This window comes from Convolutriloba macropyga, chromosome 7, assembly GCF_964194025.1.
Source record: "Convolutriloba macropyga chromosome 7, txConMacr16.3, whole genome shotgun sequence".
NCBI lineage: Eukaryota > Metazoa > Xenacoelomorpha > Acoela > Convolutidae > Convolutriloba > Convolutriloba macropyga.
Window position 1 is genome coordinate 51022060 of NC_134474.1, and position 24038 is coordinate 51046097.

The 24038-nt window shown below is 35.7% G+C and overlaps 1 protein-coding gene across 2 annotated transcripts in view; it reads right to left on the reverse strand.

Moving 5' to 3' along the window:
- Positions 1 to 713: 713 nt before the first annotated feature.
- LOC142342350 (26S proteasome non-ATPase regulatory subunit 7-like) overlaps positions 714 to 24038 on the reverse strand; it is a 33178-nt gene continuing 9853 nt past the window's right edge. Inside the window, exons 1-7 of one of the 2 annotated variants that reach the window (XM_075393649.1) lie at positions 18002 to 18252; positions 17485 to 17720; positions 17322 to 17414; positions 17166 to 17263; positions 16823 to 16999; positions 7116 to 7260; positions 714 to 1267 (exon numbers count right to left, since the gene is read on the reverse strand). In XM_075393649.1, the coding sequence (XP_075249764.1) occupies positions 915 to 1267; positions 7116 to 7260; positions 16823 to 16999; positions 17166 to 17263; positions 17322 to 17414; positions 17485 to 17716 (1098 nt within the window). In that variant the 5' untranslated portion in view covers positions 17717 to 17720; positions 18002 to 18252 and the 3' untranslated portion in view covers positions 714 to 914. Of the gene's footprint in view, positions 1268 to 7115; positions 7261 to 16822; positions 17000 to 17165; positions 17264 to 17321; positions 17415 to 17484; positions 17722 to 18001; positions 18253 to 24038 lie in introns of those variants that run through there. The other variant, XM_075393648.1, reaches the window with a different exon arrangement.

Here is a 24038-nt window from a genome sequence, read left to right on the forward strand (position 1 = left end):
AAAAACTTACTTGAGAAGTCAAAGAATGTTCTAGAAGAAAAGCGCAAAATGGTCCAGCGAAAAATTTGTATAAAAAAGACCAACACGTTTACAATAATTGCTATGAACTTTGTTCAAGAGCAATTAGAAACTCATCTTCCAAATTGTCTGCAACTTTTCAAATGGTTTTAATTCCGGACAATATGCTGATCAATCGCCAGTACCTCCAGTTCGTTTTCTTGAACAGATTTGCATTCGGATCTTTTTATCTATTCACAACTGCTTTATTCTAATGGAACACAAGATGTTAAAACCGATGAGCTTATTGAAAATACTTAAACAGGAAGAATGGTATTGGTTGCTCTGACGCTTTCCAGTGACACTTTTTGGTCTGTTAAAAGACCGAAAGCTATCTGATTTTTTAACAATTTCCAGACCTTTCGTCCGCATATTGGGTAAAAAGCTGTTTCTTGTAGCGTTTGTGTTCATGCTGTTTAAGGAGCCATGATGTTAGGTAGGACTGTCGATGTATTTTAGACCACGTTTTAACATTTTTAACCAAATGTCAACAATTTGAATCTACCGAATTGGCTTGTTGTTATTTACTTTGTTAAACAGGGATTGCTTCAATATCTTGCAGTTCTCACAGTTAACGCATAATCCAAGCAAATGAACTTTTGGGGTATGTAATACATGAATTTGCGGAAACCCAATATTTTTTAGAAAAAAAACTCTCGCACTAAATAATAAATTTACAAACCTGTAATGTGATTCATCACCCACGCAATAATCTAAAGATTGGCTCAAAATAATCACATTAATGTCAACCACCATAGTCATTTACATCTTCATTAAGGCTCTTACAATAAAATTCAGGACAAAAACAAATTGAAGTCAAGTGAGGTGAGTAACATCTCTTCAGGTCAAACAGTCCATCACTTTTTAGTCGAAGACGAACCACTGCTTTGTGATTTTTCCTTTTCCTTATCTGATTTTTGGGAATCTTCCTTTTTGTCTCCACTGGCTGACTTCTCCTTATCTTTCTCGTCTTTTGCCCTTTTGGACTCCTCCTTTTTGCTTTCTTCTAACTGGCGATTGTGTATTTTGTTATTGAGGAGGTTGTGCAAGGCCACGATAGTTCTAATCACAGTTCCCAGGTACACCACTGCCATTTCGTCATTAGTTTGCACTTCGTAACTCTTCACGAACTCACCAAAGTTCACATCTGGTAGTAGATTGAGGACATTCTGTAGCTCATACACAATCTGGTGGTGGATCGGGAGCTCACCTGACGATTACACCAATATGATTACACATTTACATAACATCACTATCAAACTTCTCTCTTGTCTTAACAACTTCCTTAAAACAAATTGAGAACAAACATTTGAGCAATAAATCAATGGAAGTGATTGAATTCGAGATCACGCACGCCTCATATACTTTATTGTATCAAATACAAAAGCCGAACCAGAACGTGAAAAATTCCGTTGGGCGAGCAGCGGATGTGGTCGCGATATCCGCACGTATTTCTGAATAGTAACCAGTAGCTGATCACGCATACCCGATACTAACAGTTCTCTAACACTCGCTCCAAATCACATTAGGCCATAATGAACGCAGCTACATCCTGAGCTTTAATATGGAAAAAAAGTGCAACGACCACAGTGCGCAATCACGAGCGTTTCAGTTAAACACAGCTGAGAGCTTGCCAAAAAAGCTGCGATAGATTCGTAACCTGATACCGCAGTCAAAAATTAGAGAAAAAATTTCGTTTTTCTACCATTGGTGTTATGTCTTCAAATGACTCTTTCCATTGTAAAGCTGCCCTTAAATTACCTTCTTATAAAGCGAGATATCCTGATTATATTTAAAATCCTCCCATTAAAGTAAGCAAAAGTCAAGAGCGAAAAGTAAATGAGTAAGTCACGAGTGAAAAAAATATTCATGAACGAGCTCAATCCAACAAGCGCGCAAAAAGACGTCACGCACGAAATTCAGTTATAAATTGCATGAATTATTGAATAAGACGCTTACTTCAAAATACGGTTGTACAAAAATGTTGATGACAAAATGAAAAAAATATATAACAGGACAAGTCCTCAACTACAACTTTCATTAATTAAAAAACTAGACCTAAAACTGACTAGTAATGGATTTGGTAAACATCTACTAAAAACTAAGCGAAAAAAATTGAAGCAACGGTTACAAAACAGAAGTCAACATGCCGCACGTGGACAAAACACCATTATCAAAAAGCGTACTTTTGTTCAAAAAACGCTTTCAAGATCTCAGAACTTAGAAAAAAACACAAGCCGCAAAACCACTCGCTTTTTCGCTCCATTCCTGTCTCGCCGGGACCAGAATCACCCCTCCGATTTGACCTCAAAAATCATCAAATGTGTGAACAGATCTTATTAAAAAGACAGCACACAAATACAAATCAAACACTTTGAATTGTTTAAAAAACTAAGGAAAAGGTCCTTAAAAGCTCTGTTCCGCTAACATTACTGCAGCCATTAACAAGGAACCTGCTCAAAACTCAAATATCATCTGGAGAAATTAGGCGCATTGATCATGAAATATCAATCAAATTTAAATTTTTGATAAACCTTTGTCAGTTGAAACTCCGCAACCGTTACCAGATTTTAACTATCAGAAATCAAGGTATTCAACGTTGCCGGCAAATTAAAGGAAAAGAACCACCGTTGGGATTGAAGCTGTTAAAGAAAACTACAGCCTAATTCTAAGTGCCAAAAATTGTTATTTGCTATGCAGTTTCTTTAACTCGACAAATATGGCGCATTCGGCCTCTAAATTAAAAAGCTGAATACTAATATTAATTAGTAGTATGCTCTAAGAGACTTTCATTTCATAACGCACCTTGTCTTCAAACATTAAGTCTTGGCGCCCTGGTTTTATTGGTTTATCAGTTTTCATTTGATTCCAAGAGGATACGTTAAATTTTGATTAAGAAATTTTATAACTTATTGCCTGTTCTTTTTAGGTGCTCATAAATAACCTCTTCAATTAGAGTGACACACTCACTTGGACTCATTTCATTGAATTAAGTAAAGAAAAGTCAATTAGAGAGCAAGGAAGTCATTTTTGAGATTGAGGTAAGTCACGCGTGACCAAAAATTATCACGAATGAACAAATGAACTAATAAGAGTGAAAAATGACGTCACGGACGCAATTCAGTCGAAAATTTATGAACGAATGAACAAGAAGCAGGTTCGAAGTGATTGTGACGTCACATGATCGGAATAAAAATCTTTCGTAATGAAACGGCGAAATAAAAACCAAGAGTCCATTAATAGCCCCAACTATCGCTTCGTGTCTATTATCAAAATTACAAATTGCCGCATTTGAAAAAACAATCAAAATAGAGAACGATACGTTTTGTTCAAACACCTTTCTTGCTGCACTTGAAAATTCAAATTAAAAAATTTCACGCCGCGAAAGGACTCGCTTTTTCGTTCCAATTCGTGTTTCGGCGTGACCAAAATCACTACTCCAAGTTAACCTCAAAAATCATGAAAACGTGTGAACAGATCTTTCAAAAAGACAGCACCCCAATACAATTCAAATTCTTTGAATTGCAGAAAAATAGAAGCACTATAATAGCTGGCTGAGCGCGGTTATTAAACAAAAACCGACTAACGTTGGACGAATTGCTTTCGAACAACTGTGGAGGCAAACAATTTAGAAGGGCCCATAGGCTAGAAAACCTTTAATGATGCGAAACTTCTGACAAGGGAGGGGTTCTAACCCACGACCTCACGGATGAGAGTCGTGGAGAGTAATCATTCGGCTACAGAGGCCATACACTGTCATCTCTCGCAATCGGTTTTATTTTAGCAACAGACTTAATTTCTGAATGCTCGCAATTGAAATCATTCAGAAAAATCAAACAGTGAAAAGGTCACTCAAGAAGTGTACTAGGAAGAATCTCCTAGAAGAAAACGGTCAGGGCAAATTTTATATAAAAAAGACGCTTTTACAATAATTGCTTCAAACTTTAACAAGAGCAATTGACAAGAATGAATGCAAAAAAGTGGAAAGAAAAGCAAAAAATCCCAAATAATGAAACAACAAAACATTGAACAAACAAAAAGCAATATAAAAGAAAATGATAGATAAAAACATAAAAAACAAAAATGAAAGAACAAAAAAAGAAGAAGCATAAGCGACAAACGTTGGGCAAATTGGTCTCACAAAGCAAGCTTGCATAATGATTGCAGCGTGCTCCAGCCGCAGGGGTACATAAATACCCTTAAAATATATTTTTGCACAACTTTGAATTGACGTTTAAGAATTTAGGAGCACAAAACAGCAAGGACAAGTTTAAAAAATGCATGAAGACAGCAGGACCAATATAAACACTACAAACTTCGTTTGAGAGCAATTAGTTGAATATAAACCGACTAACGTCGGAAAAATTGCTCTCAAACAAGTGGGCATTTTAAATCCGGGGCTGTAGCTTAAATTTTTATGAGTACAAAAACCCTACCACGTAGGGATTTGAACCCCAGACCTCTAGAATCCTCGACAGAAGCATTAACCATTCGGTTAGTGCGGTTAGACCCTATGCTGCAATCCCATGAGTTTTAGCAACAAACTTTAATTCGGAGTTCACACAATTGAGATCACTCAAAAATGAAGACACGCGTGAAAACGTCACTTGCGAAATCGAAGGATGTTATAAAACGAAAGCGCAAAAACGGTCACGCAGAAATGTTGCATAAAAAACAGCCAGTAGAATACTAGAAACGACTCAAAGAGGGGGAGGGGTTAGGTAGGTACTCTGTAGGAGGTGCGGGAGTTAGGTAGGCGTAGGGGGAGGTGGGGATGGTAAGTAGGTGTTAGGGGGTAGGTTGGTGGAGTACGCAGGTGTGTGTGTGGGGGGATATGAGGGACTTATATGGGGTCAACAATTCTCAAAATGAGCTTTTCAACTTGAATATTACCAGCAGTTCTAATTAGTATACATTGGTTACTAAGCTACTGTTAAAGTCAACGTTCAAAACAGAGGTAAATGTTCAAAAGGAGAAGTCAAAATTGAAGTCATGAACAAAATTGCTTCAGCTAAAAAAGACCTGTGTAATACCAATACTCCTCTTCGAGTCGTAAAAAGACACAAACGTTTACAATCAACATTTGTTCGATCGCCTCTAATAAACTAATATAATCAGAGAAAAGTATTATAGACGGTATGATCTCGCACGCAGGGAGTTACAAGTTGTGTTGGACAACAAGTTGTAGTGGAAACAGTGCTGTCCATACTATCTCAAGCCATCTTTCAAAAGTGTAAATTGTAGCTATCAACATGCTCACGAAACACCGCCATAGATTATGAACATAGCCGGCAGATTGCCGGAATAGCTGCAAAAGAATAGATACCTGCGTGCCATATAAGAGATAGAAACAGATACAGATCTAAATTGAAAAAAAATCGCTGCCGCTCAAAAAACTAGGTAAAAAACATTTAACGATAAATTAAAAAAACTTGTTAAAATTCATTCCGCAGAACCTCTTATTAGGGACCTTTACTGCACATATGAGTTCCTTTGAACTTAAACAAATTCAAATTAAACTTAAGTTTTAAAGTGCAAGTCACTTTATTGAGTGAGGTAAGTCACGTATGATCAAAATCTAATCAAGCAAATAACCTAAAAACTTTTGCTAAAGCGAGTGAGAAATGACGTCACACGCGCAAATGCCGTTAATGAGAGGAATAAGTCATTCAGAAAATTTGACTTTTTCAGCTTTGCTGTGTGAACAAATGTAAAACGAAAAAAAGAGCGTCAGACGACGAAACACAAAAACATAGCAGGACAAGTCCTGACGTACAATCCAAGGGATTTTCATTGACTAAACAAAAAATTAGACCTAGAACGGACTATGAGTGAATTGGGAAAACCATTTCTAAAAAAATCAGATGAAAAAAACAATAAAAAACAGAAAATTATTGTCAAAATGCCGCTATCGAGAACAAAAAACCACTAGCGAGAAATGTCAATCTGATTCTCACAAAACACTAGGCTAATAATGAACTATGAATGGATTGGGAAAACCATTTGGAAAAAATGCGATAAAAAAAATCGAAAAAACAGTAAACATACCCGGCAGATAGCAGGAAAATAGCCGCCGTTGATTCCAATAAGCATGATTGGGATTGAAAGAATAGATATTGAAAAAAAAAAAAGATTTTTGTACAAAAACATTTTTTAAGTCCGATTTATTTTAATGGCATTTCGTAGTTGAACATAACGTACTTCTGATTCTTAGAGAGAGGCTACAGGGGCTACTATCAATACCAATAAGCATTACAGATGGTAACTAAGACTTATAGGAACGACGTTCAAATAGTGGGCATCTAAAATTGGGCTTTATAGGTTTATCTCGTTTCTACTTCTGACTTCAATTTTTTATACTGACTCTGTTCATTTTGAATTGCTTTACTGAGCAACTGATGTTCAAAATCACTTTTAGAAGAATGAGAGAAGAGAGAAACTAGCCTAGAGAAGTCAAAAAGATATCACGCAAAATGTTGAAAAAGCGGCAAAATGAGGTAAAGCGAAACATTTTTTATTCGACGAAGTAAAAAAAAAATAGGAGCGCTATAATAGCCGGCTGAGAAGATGAGGGCGGCTATTAAAAATCAAAGTGAAATTGCCGCATGTGAACAAAAAACCACTAGCGAGAACGCGAATTTTTGTTCAAACACCGATTTCTCACCCTACTTTAAAATTAGAGCGAAAAAATTTCACACCGTAAAACCACTCGCTTTTTCGCTCCACTTCCTGTTTCGGCGTGACCAAAATCACTACTCCAATTTGACTTCAAAAATCATGAAAATGTGTGAACAGATCTTAAAAAAAGACAGCGCCCCAAAACAATTCAAATTCTTTGAATTGCAAAAAACCAAGAGCACCGCAAAATAGCTCCGCTCAGTTTACAGCTTCGCAGCTATAAAAAAATAACTATCTTTAAGCTTGACAAAGGTTTGAACGGTTTCTCATTCAATAACACCGAGATACTTCACAGAAACTATTAAATACTTGGAGGCTGCAACGGCAACAGCGAGCTACCTAAGCTACTGAATGCAATAAGTGTTGACATGGGTGCTGACCTTTGACGACGGCATCCAGGTAGTGTTCGATGTCCTTGAGGTTCTTCGAGAGTCCCTTTAGTCCCCCCACCTGGAATGTGACCCGCTGGGAGAGGGTTCCGTGCATCTTCTGCCTAATGTCTCGCAACAGGTGCTCCACTCCCACCTATTGAAAAACACATACCTCTCCTTAATTGATAACAACTTGCAATTCTAAAAATGGCAAACGAGAGCCCAAGTTATTGAAATTACACCAGCAGGTCCATAACTGATATAGAAAGTATTGTTAATTTACAGATGTGCGTGATTATTGTATCCGTTAACACAGCAGTTCTACGAACAAAACTGGTCATCAACACTAGGTCAACAACCAATAATACAGCTGCCTGTTACCTCAACTATCCAATAATGATAGCTACTACGTATACTGTCCAATAATGAATATTACTAAAGGGTTGTTATCATAATCGAGAAGTTATCAAACTCCGAGGCGAAGCCAAGTAGTTGAATAACAACGAGAGGATGATAACAACCGGGTGGTAATGTTTTTAACAACAGTTGCGCTCGGCGTGAAACCACTCGCTTTTTCGCTCCACTTCCTGTTTCGGTGTGACCAAAATCACAAATCCAATTTGACTTCAAAAATCATGAAAATGTGCGAACAGATCTTTAAAAAAGACAGCGCCCCAATACAATTCAAACTCTTTGAATTGTAAGAAAATAGGAGCGCTATAATAGGGGGCTGAGAAGCTGAGGCCGCTATTAATATTATTATTTAAGCTGGATACCTTTGACAAAATTGTAAACGTAATGTTGTCGAGTATCACAACAGGTGCGTTGAAAGAGCTTCGACAGATGAATAGAAAGGATGATACAGTACGTTTCAAATCAATGCAATTTTGAAATTATATCTCTTGATCACATGCAGCCAGTGAAGTTTTCTCAAATACTGGTTTGTGAGGGTCGTTAGAGACAAGCGGAATACCGATCGAGCGCGTGAATTCAGAAAAAAACTGCGGTGTCAGAAAAAGATAAATCCTGAGGCCGTAGTAAAAAGAGTTACAGAAATCAGGGTGATGAAGCCAATGAACGGATCAACTTGGCTAAAAGAGCGTGATCAGGCTCATGACGGCCAGAGTAGAATTTAACGGATGTAATAGTACGAACCTGAACACACAGCACTAAGATGGCGAATAAATTTAAAATTACAATCAGACCGAAATCCAAGCATTTCACAATTTCCGAAAACTCTTGTTTAAACTCTGCTTGAAACTGGGTTACTCACTTTGACTCCGCTTGCTCAATCCTAAATTCCAGTTTTTTCCTGGTCAGTTTCAAATTGTATACCACGAACTGGGTATCAACACTTTCGAGTATTGAATTGAACTTTCCTTGGAATATCGAAAAATCAAAAAGAAAATATAGTATCGTCAGCATGGAAACGATAATTCAAGCAGAGCTCAAAAAAGTTCTCCTCTAACGGTAACAGATAGCAGGAAAAAGAAGTGGTCCTATACTGATCGTTGTGGAACTCCCAATTATAGGTCAGTTGAAGTTACTGTCAGCATCAATGGATAGCGTCATTCGTAGGACAGCTAATTGACACATCCAAAAAACGCACAAGTTAGGCACATTAGATTATTTAAGCAAATTAAACTACTGCTTTCTACACTCGTTATTATAGGTTTCACTCGCGCGTGGGCGTTGTTTCAATACATCAACAACTCGTTACTAGAAAAGCAGGAGTCCATAATATACATGAAAGACAACTCCAAGCGTCTCAGTGAGGAATTCCGTGTAGGCACTACAGTATTAGGAATAAGCAAACGATTTGGTGGACTTTTATATACGAATAAATTCAAAAAAACTCCAACAGCACATTCTATTTTTTCGTCCAGTTCCTCACTTCCGACCGAAATGTTTACTTTCAACAGCATGCACTGTCAGAAATGTAAAAACAACCGGAGGCCAATCAAACACATCTGATTGACAAAACTTGAATCAAAAACGCAAGACAGAGAAGGATTGGATCGAAATCTACACTAGCAGTGACCCTAGAGCAATTGAAAATTCTCTTGGCCCAAAGAATAGTACAAATTCTAAGCATGGAACACGCCAGCTTTTTAGAGATTTTGAATAGCTCAGTTGGGACAGTGGCTACGCCCTTGCGAACAAATAACTTTTCAGAGGCGTAGGTTCGAATCCGACAGACCACTTCCTTTTATCCCTACTGACTTTCATACTACGGGGGACATTCAAATACAGTTCTTCACAATAAGAAGAAACTGCTCTGCATACTTCCTAACAACACCCACGAACCGAAGACAGCGCATGAGCAGTATCTTTTCAAAAACATCAAATAGTCTGAAGAACAGCTCAGCTTTAAAATGAGTTTAACTCATTAGTTTACTACGTCAGATTGCAAATCCAGGGCGATCAACAACAAATTGAAAATTTTCGATGGCACAAGACGTGATTAGAGGGCACTTAAAGAAGCCCTGTGCAGCTATCGAATCACTTGGTTTGGCATAAAAAGCAGCAAACATGCCAGCAAAGCAGGAGCATCTCCAACTCTGGTTGAGATAAAATGTGACATAAGAGGAATGAAATGCGGAAAAGCTTCATAAAAGCCAAGAAACGCCTGACCTACTGAAATCAATAAAACAACAGACCCATTTTTAAAGTTTTCTTCAGAGCACTGAAAAAGTTACCACAAAAGTACAAGAAAGGAAAGGTACGTAAGGAAACCAAAGATTGCAATCCAGAGTGCGATAAGAAACAAATCACAGAATGCAAGAAAGAGAAAAAACTCTTGTTTTCGGAGATTGCGAAAGCTTTCGATTCTGTTCATCACGGACAGGTAAACAACCTCCCTCAAAAATCTTGTAAAAAGCAATATTCTGATAGGGATAATAAGAAACATAAGTATAAGTCTCCAAAACAGATTCTGTGAATCGCATACTTGCAGGCTAGTGAGCTGAAAGGTTCTAAGAGAACTTAATGCCCACTAAGCGCTACCTCTCTATCCCGTTTCTGCGGGACGAAAAGTCAAATGCGCCAGCCGAAAAATTGGTCAAGCGAAAAATTGCATAACATAGCCGGCAGATTGCCGGTATAGCTGCAAAAGAATAGACCTGCGTGCCATATAATAGAGATAGAAACAGGTAAAGATCTAAATTGAAAAAAAAATCGACGCCGCTCAAAAAACTAGGTAAAAAACATTCAGCGATAAATTAAAAAAGCTTGTTAAAATTCATTCCGCAGAAGCCTCTTATTGGGGACCTTTACTGCACATATGATCTTAAACAAATTCAAATTAAACTTAAAAAAGTCATTTTATTGAGTGAGGTAAGTCAGGTATGATCAAAATCTATTCGCGCAAATAACCTAAAAACTTTTGCTAGAGCGAGTGAGAAATGACTCCACGCGCGCAAGTGCCGTTAGTGAGAGGAAGAAGTCATTCAGACAATTTGACGTTTTTAGCTTTGCTGTGTGAACAAATGTAGAACGAAAAAAGAGCGCCAGACGACGAAACAAAAAACATAGCAGGTCAAGTCCTGACGTGCAATTCAAAGAATTTTCATTGACTAAACAAAAAACTAGACATAGGACGGACTATGAGTGCATTGGAAAAACCATTTCTAAAAAAATCAGATAAAGAAAACAAAAAAAAAAACAGAAAATCAATGTCAAAAAGCCGCTAGCGAGAACAAAAAACCACTAACGAGAAATATAAATTTGATTCTAATAGAAAACTAGGCCTAGAATGAACAATGCATGGATTGGAAAAACCATTTAGAAAAAAATCCAATCAAAATTGAAAAAAAAAGTGAAACTGCCGCATGTGAACAAAAAAACTACTAGCGAGAAAGCGAATTTTTGTACCAACACCGTTTCCTAGCTCTACTTAAAAATTAGAGCAAAAAAATTTCACGCCGCAAAACCACTCGCTTTTTTGCTCCGTTTCCTGTTTCGGCGTGACTAAAATCACTACTCCAATTTGACTTCAAAAATCATGAAAATGTGTGAACAGATCTTAAAAAAAACAGCGCCCCAATACAATTCAAATTCTTTGAATTGTAAAAAACCAAGAGCACCGCAATATAGCTCCGCTCAGCTTACAGCTTCGCAGCTAATAAAAAAAGACCAACAGGATTAATATAATTGCTACAAACTTCGTTTGAGAGCAATTAATAAACTCGATTTAGAGAAGAAAAAGCAAAAAAAAATCGGAAAAGATTCCGAATCTTTGGATTTTAGACCAAGGCCGAACTGATAAACTGTGATTTAACTTGATCGTATAAGAAAGATACCTGTCATTTATTTCCTCTTTGGATGATATCCAAGATGAAGTCAGTGCATGACAGCTGATACAAAAAGCAGTGACCTCAATACTGAAGAAGTGCCAGACGTTGATGACGCGGTTGAATCACCAAAAATTGGCACACGGACGAAAATGACTTTTCGATGACAAAAATTGGTCAAACGAACCTCACTATTGTGTGCATACTCAAAAACTGCTGCCGAATGTTTGCAAGCAATAAGCAAACGCAACGACGCGAGGAACGATTATCATCTAAATAGTAACTCTACAGATCAAAATATGATGTACGGTGATCCCCACGCCGAGTCAGCCCTACAATTGTCCAATGTAAGCGTGCGAAAAGGCCTGATAAATGACACCCAGAGCTCAACGCACAACCACAGATGAGGGTCCCCAGACAAGGTTGATGATGTTACAAATAGCGGAGATACGAACATTAACAAAGCCGAAAGTAGAGATTACTCGTGTTCAATGAATGTGATAACTGATAGCACGCACTCAATCTAATAAAAACAATGAAAGAAAATTAACAAATTTGAAGAAAGGAAATTAACAAGAGAAGAAAACAACTTCGGAGACATAACAAGCATAGGATAAGTCCTAAACCACACTTCAAACAATTTTATTGACCTAACTAAAAGTGGACTATCTAGTAGTAAAAGTCGACCTAACTTTTAGTTAAAATAGACTAGGAAAAACCTAAAGAACTGGCTTATTGCCAGAAAATAGCTGCTATAGCTTGTAGACATGCAGTCTCAAAAAGCAAATTAAAAAGCAGAGACCAGAAATTCGCGCTCTTTTAATGCTGAGATTCGTATTTTGGTTTCGAAGAAATTATAAAACTTGAGGGCTTTTCTGTTAGCTGAACTCAAATAACCTTCAATTGGAGTGCCATCCAGTCAGTTTATTTTTTCCCTTCAATTAAAGCAAGCAAAAAAATAAATTTAAGAGGAAAAGTCGTTTTGAGAGTGAAGTCACGTGTCACCAAAAAATCTCATCACACGACTGAACAAAAAAAACGCTCTATGAAGAGTGAAAGTCACGTCAAGCACACAATTCTGTCTAAATTGTATGAGAGAAAGAAAGATTTGAAAAGAGCGTGACGTCGCAACAAAACTGAAACAAAAACAGCCGGAAGAATTACGGAAGCGACTCCAAGCGTCAAACCTCAAACAAAACCATGATTGTGATTGCAACCGAAACCATTAACTGTTACTTGAAAACAAGCATGAGCTGACTATCCCTAGTTAATTAAAAAAAACGTCGTAACGAGTAAAACTCCAGCATTGATTTAATTGAAGCAAGCAAGCATGAAAACAATACGACGACATTCCGGAACAATAAGAAAGCAGCGTAAAATTAAGTCGTAAGACAAAATTTGACCGAGAACGCTCACTGAAAATTGAAACTGCAACAAATTGTATCAAAAACATCCGGAAATATTGAAGAGTCAAATTTTTAAAGGACATAAGCTCAGAAAACTTACGTTAATAAAAATTGTCAAAAAATAATTTTCAAAATTAATTGTCAATAATTGTCAAAAAACAAACAGTCTCAAAAACTCGCACCTGCGGCCTTCATTATTCAACATTGCAGGTTCAATAAATTTCGATGGCCACCCTCATGTCAAAACAAATCATTGGAAAAGAATTTGATGATTTCAAAAAAATTGTCAAAAAAGCCAAAATACTAAAAATTGCAATATCAAAAAATTTTATTGCATTCAAAGCACTTAACCCTAAAATATAATTGAATTACTATTAGCAAGAACGTAGGATTTTTGACGTTTCAAAAGATCATTATTCAAGCAAATCGAGCGAAAACACAAAAAATGGACACAAAACCGCCCAAATGGGATTAGTATGCATAAAACTTAGCTTTGTAGATCTGCAGTCAAAAAACAGTAAAAAAGACAGACCAAAAAAATTCGTCTTTTCATTAAAGGCTGATATGTTATATTTTTATTAAAACCTGTATTGTTTTTGCTGCCTCTATAAGCTACTCTCAAATAACCTTCATTTAGAGTGACACACAGCCATTTGACCTTATCTCTTTGAATTAAAGTAAATAAAAGTCAATTTCTAAGTGAGGAAGTCAATTTTGAGAGTGAGGTAAGTCAAGTGTGACCAAAAATTTTTTCCGCAAATGAACAAAACAACTCGCTCCACTAAGAGCAAAAAATGACGTCACGCACGCACTTCAGTTGAAATTGCATGAACGAATGAACAAAAAGCAGATTTGAAGTGGTCGTGACGTCATATGGTCGTAACAAAAATCTTGACGACGATATAACCAATAGACGGCCAATAATAGCCCCAGCTATCGCTGTGCGGCTATTAATAAGATAGACAGATTGACCACCAGTCCTTTAATAGACCATTAGACTTTTTGGGTTAGATTCGTACTGTCAGTTTTATGAGACACACACGCTCTAAATTAATCAAAATCAAAATCTCATAACTCTAATACTCAAGAATTAGGGCAAATACGTTTGGCACAACTTAGATGCAAACTATTGACCTTTAACTAGTAAATGTTCAAAGTTTAAAGTTCATTAAGTCAGTTCATAAATCATTTTTTGAGTTGAGTAAGTCACGCAATTGACCTAAAAGCAGAACAGATGACGTCACGAACCCAAATTTTAACTACAGAGCAGTAGAAATCACTGAAATTGAAAAAGTCAATTCCAAGAAGTCAGGTCGCAAGAAGCATCGATGGAGACAAATTAAAAAAAAAGCCGGAAGAATTCCGGAAGCGACTCGAAGCGTCAAAACTTCACTAACAAAACCGTATTTGCAGCGGAAGCCACTTCTTTTTGTAAACCATTGACTCACTTCCTCTCCAGGTCTGCTCTAAAAATTGGAGCAACTTAAACCACTGTCACCAACAGAAACAAAATGTAGCAAAATTTTATATTATTGAACATAAACCGACAAATATTGAAAAATTGCTCTTGAATGACAGGCGAGGCAATTTAATTCATCAGGAGCTGTAATCTAGATCAATTTTTCTTTATGGGTGCAAAAAACCACCATGGCCAAGCGACCTCTCGATCTATGGCCAAGCGCACTCACCACTGCGCTACGAGTCCGTTGATTTTGCTACGCTGCAACCGATTTTATATTAGCAACTCCGGAGCACAAAAGATCACTCAAAAATGAAGAACGAAAGCGTGAAAAAGTCACTTGAGAAGTCAACGAATGTTCTAGAAGAAAAGCGCAAAATTGTCAAGCGAAAGATTTGCATAAAAAAGAAAAACGTTTACAATAATTGCTATGAACTGCGTTCAAGCGCAATTAAAAACGTTTGGTAACGTTTAAAAATCCGAAATAATTAAGGTGGTAAAAAATGATAGTCTGAAAAAGCTGACAACGCTATCAATTGCCCTCAAATAATTCATGATTATAATCTGAAAAAGATCGCGAAAGCAAACGGCAGATAACAATCTGAGAAACTAAGTTAAGTCTTTTGAAAAAAGAAAGCTCAATTTTAAGAATCAGAAAACATTTATAATTACACTTCTTATCACTGCAATTAGGACAAAAACCAACTCACACTTGTTCTTTGTTGTACATTTGCTAGACAACATGATTTCAAACTAATTCATAAATTAAATTGATCATAGAAAATACATAAGCAGCAGAATATTCAAAGGCAAAAAATAGTTTAAATTAATACCAAGGACGGAAGAAAGTTGCCGTAAATAGTCATAGGTGGAAATTTTGGAAAATGACTGCTATCAAACTCTCAGTACTGCCTTATGTTGAACGAAATGAATTGCAAACCAAAGAAGTGACGAAAATCTAAGAAAAAGCTGAAATCATTCATTTTTAACAACCGAAAAAATCAATATATCGAAAATAAATGTAGGTGCCAGGACAAAGATAGAATGATAGAAATTAGAATGTGAAGAATATGGGCACAATGTAAAGAACACCGTAACAAAGACATTCTTGATTTTTGAAAGTTAGAAATCAATTTTAAAAATTCAAATGAATTCATTTCATTTCGAATACATTTCATTGTTCAGCATTCAAGACATAGAAAAGATAACTAGTCATCCGGTACAAAGATCTATCCTCCTGAAGAGAACAAAAAAAATAGGAAAAAACAGAATTCATAAATACGAAACATTGAAACATTTTGCAAAAAAAATGTCAAAAAACTTTTAAGACTGTATTTATGAAAAAGTTTTAACTGTTTTTCAAAAACTTAACAAAAAATGATTGAATTTTCATTGAAACGAAATAAAGTCTCTCATGTTGCACAAAAAGACTTTCTAGCAATTACAACCAAAATATACAAAAAAACTGACAAAAATCGGATTAGTACATGTACAATTTTATAAAAAACAAAATTACATCGAGGTAGAAAGATGCGTTGAGTATACGAATTACACAAAGAAGTTGCCATATCAACTGATTTTTGACAAAAAGACGGTTAAAAGATCCAAAAATGAAAAAATTAATAAAAAAAAGCCAAAAATTAACTAAAAAAGTCGAGAAATATGTGCCAATTTTCAACTTGAAACGCATTTTCAGGCCCTGCAAAACACTGTGGCATCAATTTCCGAGGTTGACATTTCAATATAGTATCAAATAAACTTTATTTTTACAAGAAACCAAATTAAAAGCAAAAAAATTGGGCCACTCAGACGAAAAACGGCTAAAAACGATTATCTATATGTGCCATTCAGTCAAAAACTACTTTTCAAAGTCAAAAAGTCATTCATTAAACGCAGCGCATGATCAACAAAAATCGGTCAGCAAAATCAGCTCACTTTCGCTTGTAGGTCAAAACACCGCCTGAACAAATAGTACTTCCTGAAAACCGCAATTAAAATGTGATCAGATCTTAAACATTAACCCACTAATGTCGGAAGAATCGCTCGCGAACGATAGACGGGTGGAAAAACATTTGACCACACCGGGATTCGAACCATTGACCTCCCGATCCCTAACCAGAAGCACTGCCTACTCGGATATCAGGCCCTTATTGTCGCTACGCTGCAACCAATTTTATATTAGCAATAAGCTTTACTTCGGAGCGAGAGCAATAGAGATCACTCAAAAATAAAGAATGAAAGCACGAAAAAGTCACTTGAGAAGTCAAAGAATGTTCTAGAAGCAAAAACGGTCAAGCGAAAGATTTGCATAAAAGACTAACACGTTTACAATAATTGCTATGAACTTCGTTCAAGAGCAATTAACAAAGACAGCGCCCCAATAAATTCAAATACTTTGAATTGTAAAACAACGAGAAAGCCAAAAAACAGCTCCGGTCAGCTATCCCAAAATCAGCTGTAATTACTATCTTACCTATTGCTTCGTGAGTTTTGAATTTCATGGCAGAATATTACGCGGTTGCTCACTGAGCTCAGTATAAACAAAAAAATATTACTAGCCTCTTCCGCTTCTTCTGCTCCAATCTCACTCGGAAGGTGCTCAAAAGTTTTGCACGTTGGAGTGCCATCATCGTGCACTTCTTCAACCATCGTGTAGCAATTGGTCGGAAGGCCATGCAACTCAGTATCCACAGAATCGGATCCGCTGTGATCGCGCGTGTCAATCACGATTAAAACCTTCAAATAACGTCGTACTCACACGCCAGAGAAAAATGTTGCAAAGTCCGGTATAATTCAAGCCTATTCAGATTTATTCCAGTGAAGGTACATCTGTCTTCCATAACAGGTCAAGGTTTTATGAGAACTTCGGCAGTTGAATCAAAAGTGTATACATTCTACTTACTGCATTGGGGTTATATTTCCTAATCAGCTCGTTGATATTTATATCGTTGTTCTTCAGTTTAGGTCCCGTGTGATACCATCCCACTATTTTCTCCTTGGCTGAAACAATTCGTCCATAACTCAGATGCAACAAAGTATATTAGATTGTACAACTTACCGTTCACTTTTTTGAACATAGCGTACATTGATTCAAGGTAGTCGTGGTCCATGAACCACACGGCAGCATCTTTTGCATCTTCCTCAAATGGTACTGAAAATAATTAATCATAGGGAAAATACCTTGATGTCTTTTCTCAACGGAATTGAAACCGGCTACAAACTTGCAAAGCTGTTCGCGACATCAAGTCGACCCTTGGATATGGATCCTAAAAGCACTCCAACAGCACGGCCATCGGATGTAGTGGCTGCAACTCTATTGAAATGATCAACAACACTCAATAGAACTAAGGGGTGAACAATAACTTCCTTTATTCCGTTGACACCGTCGTTATCTAAATTGACCTTTGGTATTTTTTCACCACCTTCATTCGGAGAAGCTACTAGCGTGGCCATATTTCTGAAACGAAGTAGTTCTCGAATCAGTAAAATCAATACATATAGAGTCATATAAATCAATGGAGTCAACTGGGTCCACAACCTTAATCGAACGGCTGAGTTGACCTTCTTTTGCCAATGCTAGCTTCCACAACAACACAAAATTTCAATAACAACTAATGCCCGTGCAGCTTTTTGAAAAGTCACTCCCCACTTAGTGACTCCAAAATTTATAAAGCAAAAGCGACCTGAAAGTGAGAAAAATAATATAATTGTACAAGTGGAAAAAGAAACAAACAGCACCTTCCTAGAAATGAGGAAACAGGAGTTGATAAGTGCACGAATGTACTACAGACTCCGAACAACAGGACCGCAACCTGCTCGTGTATGATTTAGCGAAGTTCACAAAATCGACACGCCACTGACACCGGTTCTGTCGATTCCTGGGAGTAGTTACCACTGCGAACGGTTCTGTCGATTCCTAGGAGTAGTTGCCATAATTTGTAGTTACTTCCTGGTAGTAGTTACCACAGCAACACTGCTCATAAAAAGAACAGTCTGAAATGTGAGGAGTAATAGAAGTGCAGCTGAGAACAGGCCGCTGTGGCCTAATGCTGTTCCTCTGCGATTACGCAGAAACCAAAATTATTATTATTATTACTTGAACAAATTCCCCACGCAACTTTTTGAGTTACTCGGAGCAAACATCCACACTTGATGCACGTAAAAAAACTTGAACTACAGACTCCCAAGTAGTTCTCGAATCAGAAAATTTTTTCTAAGATACAAAAGTTTTTCTAAGATTTGTCGACGATATTGTGAGAACAGTTAGAGGTGACACCAAAGAGCTGTTAGATGCGGATAAAAACCTGCATCCAGATCTTCAATTTACATTAGCAACATCGGATGACAAAAACAGTTTGCATTTCTGGACAAGTCAATTAACGTACAACCGGAGGGTACAATTTTTTTGCACATGGTATCAAAAACCAACAGCTACTGGAAATTCAGAACTATCGTAGCTGTGAAGACATAAGAACATAAGAAAGCATAATACAGGGAACAATACACCGACTGTTCCGAAGCACTAGCAATGGGGAAGCGTTCCATGAAGCATTGACAAAATGACAAAATTTGGGAACATAATCAATATCATGATTTAATAAAGGATCGTCATTAAAATTTTTCTTAGAAACGTTTCCGAACTCTGAGTTCATCGTCAGGTTATAAAGAATACAAAATGCCAAAATGAAAAGCCAGAAAATAAAATGAACAAATTTCATTCAAGGAAATTAAAAACGAATTTTCACATATCTACAGTCCTATCTACAAAATTTTAAATCTGAGTTTTTATATATATATATATATATATATATATATATATATATATATTCGATTTGATGTAGCAGATGCAAATCGACATAAAACACCTTAAACTTACCTCGTTTTGTTCAATGGTACAGTTCAAATTTTCGTTTTGCAACGTGTCATTTTTTGAAGATGGATATTCATGTCCAAAATAAGCTTTTATTGTCTTTTATTCGTTGCGCGTGTTGAATGCAGGTTTCAGTGTTCTTATATAGAGCCTCTCTGGTGTCATTAACTTAGATTGGTTGCCGCACAGGTCTAATATCTTCCACTGAAAAGCTGTTTTATCACCGTTCCACTAAATTGCATGTATTCCCATCGGTGAGTCTGGCTTGGCATATTCTGCAACCCTTGTGGTAGTATGTCGGCATGTCTGCCTTATATAGACGGATTTGCATTCGTTAAAAGTGAGTTCATGAAGCATGTAGGATTTGAGGTCTTTATCAAAGCTAGACCTAAGGCTAGGTAAACAGCTCTTAAGTATCCGGGTGCTAAAAAATGTCTGTACAAGATGAATTTTGCTCAGCTTCTCCAATATTGCACTAGAAATGTTGTCTCTTTACTGTAACCCAATTTATTGTTTTTCAGTATTTTCTGTTGTTTTAAGGCTACGCCTGCGCTATATTCTTTTCTTTGTTCTTTCATCTGCAGCTGGTTTATTGTAACCTTGACAATTTTCCCTACCTAATGCCTTGCATATTGATTAAGTTTCAAAATTTTGCGGTTTTTTTTGCTTCATGGAAAGCTTCCCAATTGCTAGTGCCTCGGAACAGGAGGTGTATTGTTATTTTTATTATGCTTTCCTGGTGTTGAAGGGATGCACAGCTACGATAGTCCAGAATTGTTCCAGTATTACATGGTTTTCTGAAACCATGTGCAAAAAATTGCACCCTCCGTCCGGTTGTACGCTAATTGGCATATCCAGAAATGGCAAACTATTTTTTCATACGTTGATTCTATTCTAAATTGAACTTTTGGATGGAAGTAATTGATTGCATCTAACAGCGTTTTGAAGTCACCTCTATCTGTTCTCACAATATCGTCGACAAATCTTAGAAAAATGTTTGTTTCCAACAAATGGTTAATGTCAATTTTTTTCACGGCAGAATGAGCACAACCAGAACAGGTTCTCCATGCTATCATAATCGCTGTGTAACTGATTTGCTGATATTTTACGTGGAACAATCTACTGCAAATTTTACAACTAACACTTCTGGAACGTGCTGCTGCACCGTATTTGCACTTGCAACTGGTGCGCAATTGATTGTTTATTTTACATTCAAATATGGCTCCCACAATTTCATCCAGAGTTTATACAAATCACTGCCAAGGAGGCACCCATGGCCAACCCGTCTTTGTGACAGTACAAACTATCATTGCGTTTGAAGTGGACGTTTGTGACGGCTAATTCAAGCCGACGTTTTCATTATGTTCTAGAAATGTCTGTTTTATCGTCACTAGCATAAAACGATCGCAGGGCAATGTTAATGGCTTCTTTTACGGGAATGAACATCTTAGGTATTGGGCTGGGAAAATTGTCAAGAATACAATTAACCAGCTGCCAATGAAACAAAAAAGGAACAAAGAAAAAGATACAACGCTGGCGTAGCCGTAAGACAACAGAAAAAAAACTGAGACACATCAATTTGTATTACAGAAACGGTGATAAAAACAGCTTTCCAGTGGAAGATATTAGACCAGTGTGGCAACCAATCTAAGTTAATGACAATAGAGGCGCTCTATATAAGAACACCGATATCTGCATTCAACACGCTCAACGAATATTGATCACGAGAATAGACAATAAAAGCTTAGTTTGGACATGAAAATGCAACTTCAAAGAAAGAAACGTTATAAAACAATTCAACTTTACAATTGAACAAAGCAAAGTAAGTTTAATGTAAATTATGTATTGCTTTCTAATAAAAAACATGTTGATATGCATCTGCTACGTCCAATCAAAAATATATGTACACTCAAATGTAAAATTTTGTAGATACGTCTGTAGATAAGAAAAAATTCGTTTTAAATTCAATTAATTGAATGAATTTCGGTGATGCGAGTTTTATTTCCGGCTTTTTATGTTAGCATTTTGTGTTCATAATAACATGACGATAAAATCAGAGTTCGAAAACGTTCGTAAGAAAATTTTTAACTGACGATCTTTTTTAAATTCATAATTGGGCTCGAAGTCACCGAACAGACACTCTCGTTAGAAAGAACAACATTAAAATTTCTACTAAATTTAGTTGTGACGAATGTCCGTATCAATTGTAAAAAATGATACTATAGAATCCCCTGCAATTAACCGGGGTAATTAAAATCTCCTAAGCATTCTTTTGAAAAAATCGAAAATTTCAAATTAGTTGAAATCAGAAATTATAAGTGAAATTCACTTTAAGACAGTTTATTACAATTCAAGTTTAACAAAAGTGAAATGAACGGAAGGCAGACTCGTAAATGGGATTAAAAATTGTTATGAACTGTGATACCCAAATTTTACCAGTCTAGCCCCCTGTATAAGCATAAATTGCATTTACTAAGAAAAACTGGTCCCAGAGAACTTGCTCTGTTTGTTTTTCCCAGAAGCATTGTGTGGTCCCAACGGTAACATTGTACATCACATTTATTCTCTGACATAATCTCGGTTCTGATGTTTTAACCGTAAATTCTTATGATGAGAGGTTAGAGATACTGTCTCTTAGAAAACAAACCATAAATCAGAGGGTTTGGTTGTCACTTTCAAGTGCTTTTTGGTTAAACTTCTTTAAAATGTAAATTCCGAAAATTTCCTCTCCAAAAGAAGTTCATGAGCAAATTTAGGAGAATTTTCATTGTCACTACACTGCCTCCCCCTGTAAAAGCACGATTTTCCGCTCAATATTAGATTGGAAACTCCACTGCAAACTTTCATTCGTGAGTTTCATATATATATATATATATATATATATATATATATATAGATCTATTTATATAGATGTAAAACTTTTTAGACACGACTGTAGATATGTAAAATTTCGTTCTTAATTTCCTTGATTGAGTCTATTCGTTTTTTTCTGTCTTTCATTTTGGCATTTTGTATTCTTTATAACCTGACGATGAACTCAGAGTTTGAAAACGTTTCTAAGGCAATTTTTAGTTAAAGTTCCTTTATTAAAATTATAATTGTGATAGAAGACACCGAAAGACACTTTTGTTAGGAAGAACAACATTAAAAATTCCACTAAATTTAGCTGCGACGAAATTTCGTAGCATATGTAAAAAAAATGTTACAATATAATCCCTTGTTATTAACTGGGGTTCTTAAAATCTCCTCAGATTTGTTTTAAAAAATTCGAAAAGATTAGATTCGTTGAATTCAGAAATTATAAGTGAAATTCAGTTTAAAGCAGTTTTTTACAATTCAAGTTTAACAAAAATGAAATAAACGGAACGCAGACTCTGAAATAGGCTTAAATGGATATGGAATTTTAATGGATATGTGATACCCAAGTTTTACGGGTTTAGCCCCGGTATAATCTTTAATTGCATATACTAAGGTAACTTAGTCACAGAGAACTTGCTTTGTTTGTTTTTTACAAAATCAGAGTGTGGTCCCTACGATAACATTGTACATCATAATTATTCTCTGACATAACCTTGGATCTGATGTTTGAACCATAAATTCTTATGATGATAGGTTAAAAATACTGTCTCTGATAGGTTCTTCAAAATAAAATTTCCGAAAACGTCCGCTCTAATAAAAATTCGTGAACATATTTAGAAGAAATATTTAGTCACTACAATTCCTCCCCCTGTAAAGGCACAATGTTCCGCTCATCATTAGGTAGGAAACGCCAAAGCAAACTTTCATCCGTGAGTTTCATATATATATATATATATATATATATATATATATATATATATATATAAAAACATATATATATATATATATATATATACATATATATATATATATATACGTATATATATATATATATATATATATATATATATATATATATATATATATACAGATGTAAAATTTTTTAGAGACGACTGTAGATATGTAAAAAGTTGTTTTTAATTTCCTTGAATGAGTTTTTTTCGTTTTTTTTCTGGCTTTTCATTTTGTCATTTTGTTTTCTTTATAAACTGACGTTGAACTCAGAGTTCGAAACTGTTTCTAAGAAAGTTGTTACTTGACAATCTTTTAATAAAATCGTAATTGTGCTCGAAGACACCAAAGAGACACTCTTGTTAGAAAGAACAACATTAAAGCTTCTACTAGATTTAGCCCCGGTATAATCTTTAATTGCATATACTAAGGTAACTTAGTCACAGAGACCTTGCTTTGTTTGTTTTTTACAAAATCAGAGTGTGGTCCCTACGATAACATTGTACATCATAATTATTCTCTGACATAACCTTGGATCTGATGTTTGAACCATAAATTCTTATGATGATAGGTTAAAAATACTGTCTCTGATAGGTTCTTCAAAATAAAATTTCCGAAAACGTCCGCTCTAATAAAATTTCGTGAACATATTTAGAAGAAATATTTAGTCACTACAATTCCTCCCCCTGTAAAGGCACAATGTTCCGCTCATCATTAGGTAGGAAACGCCAAAGCAAACTTTCATCCGTGAGTTTCATATATATATATATATATATATATATATATATATAAATATATATATATATATATATATAGAAACATATATATATATATATATATATATATATATATATACATATATATATATAATATATATATATATATATATACAGATGTAAAATTTTTTAGAGACGACTGTAGATATGTAAAAAGTTGTTTTTAATTTCCTTGAATGAGTTTTTTTCGTTTTTTTCTGGCTTTTCATTTTGTCATTTTGTTTTCTTTATAAACTGACATTGAACTCAGAGTTCGAAACTGTTTCTAAGAAAGTTGTTACTTGACAATCTTTTAATAAAATCGTAATTGTGCTCGAAG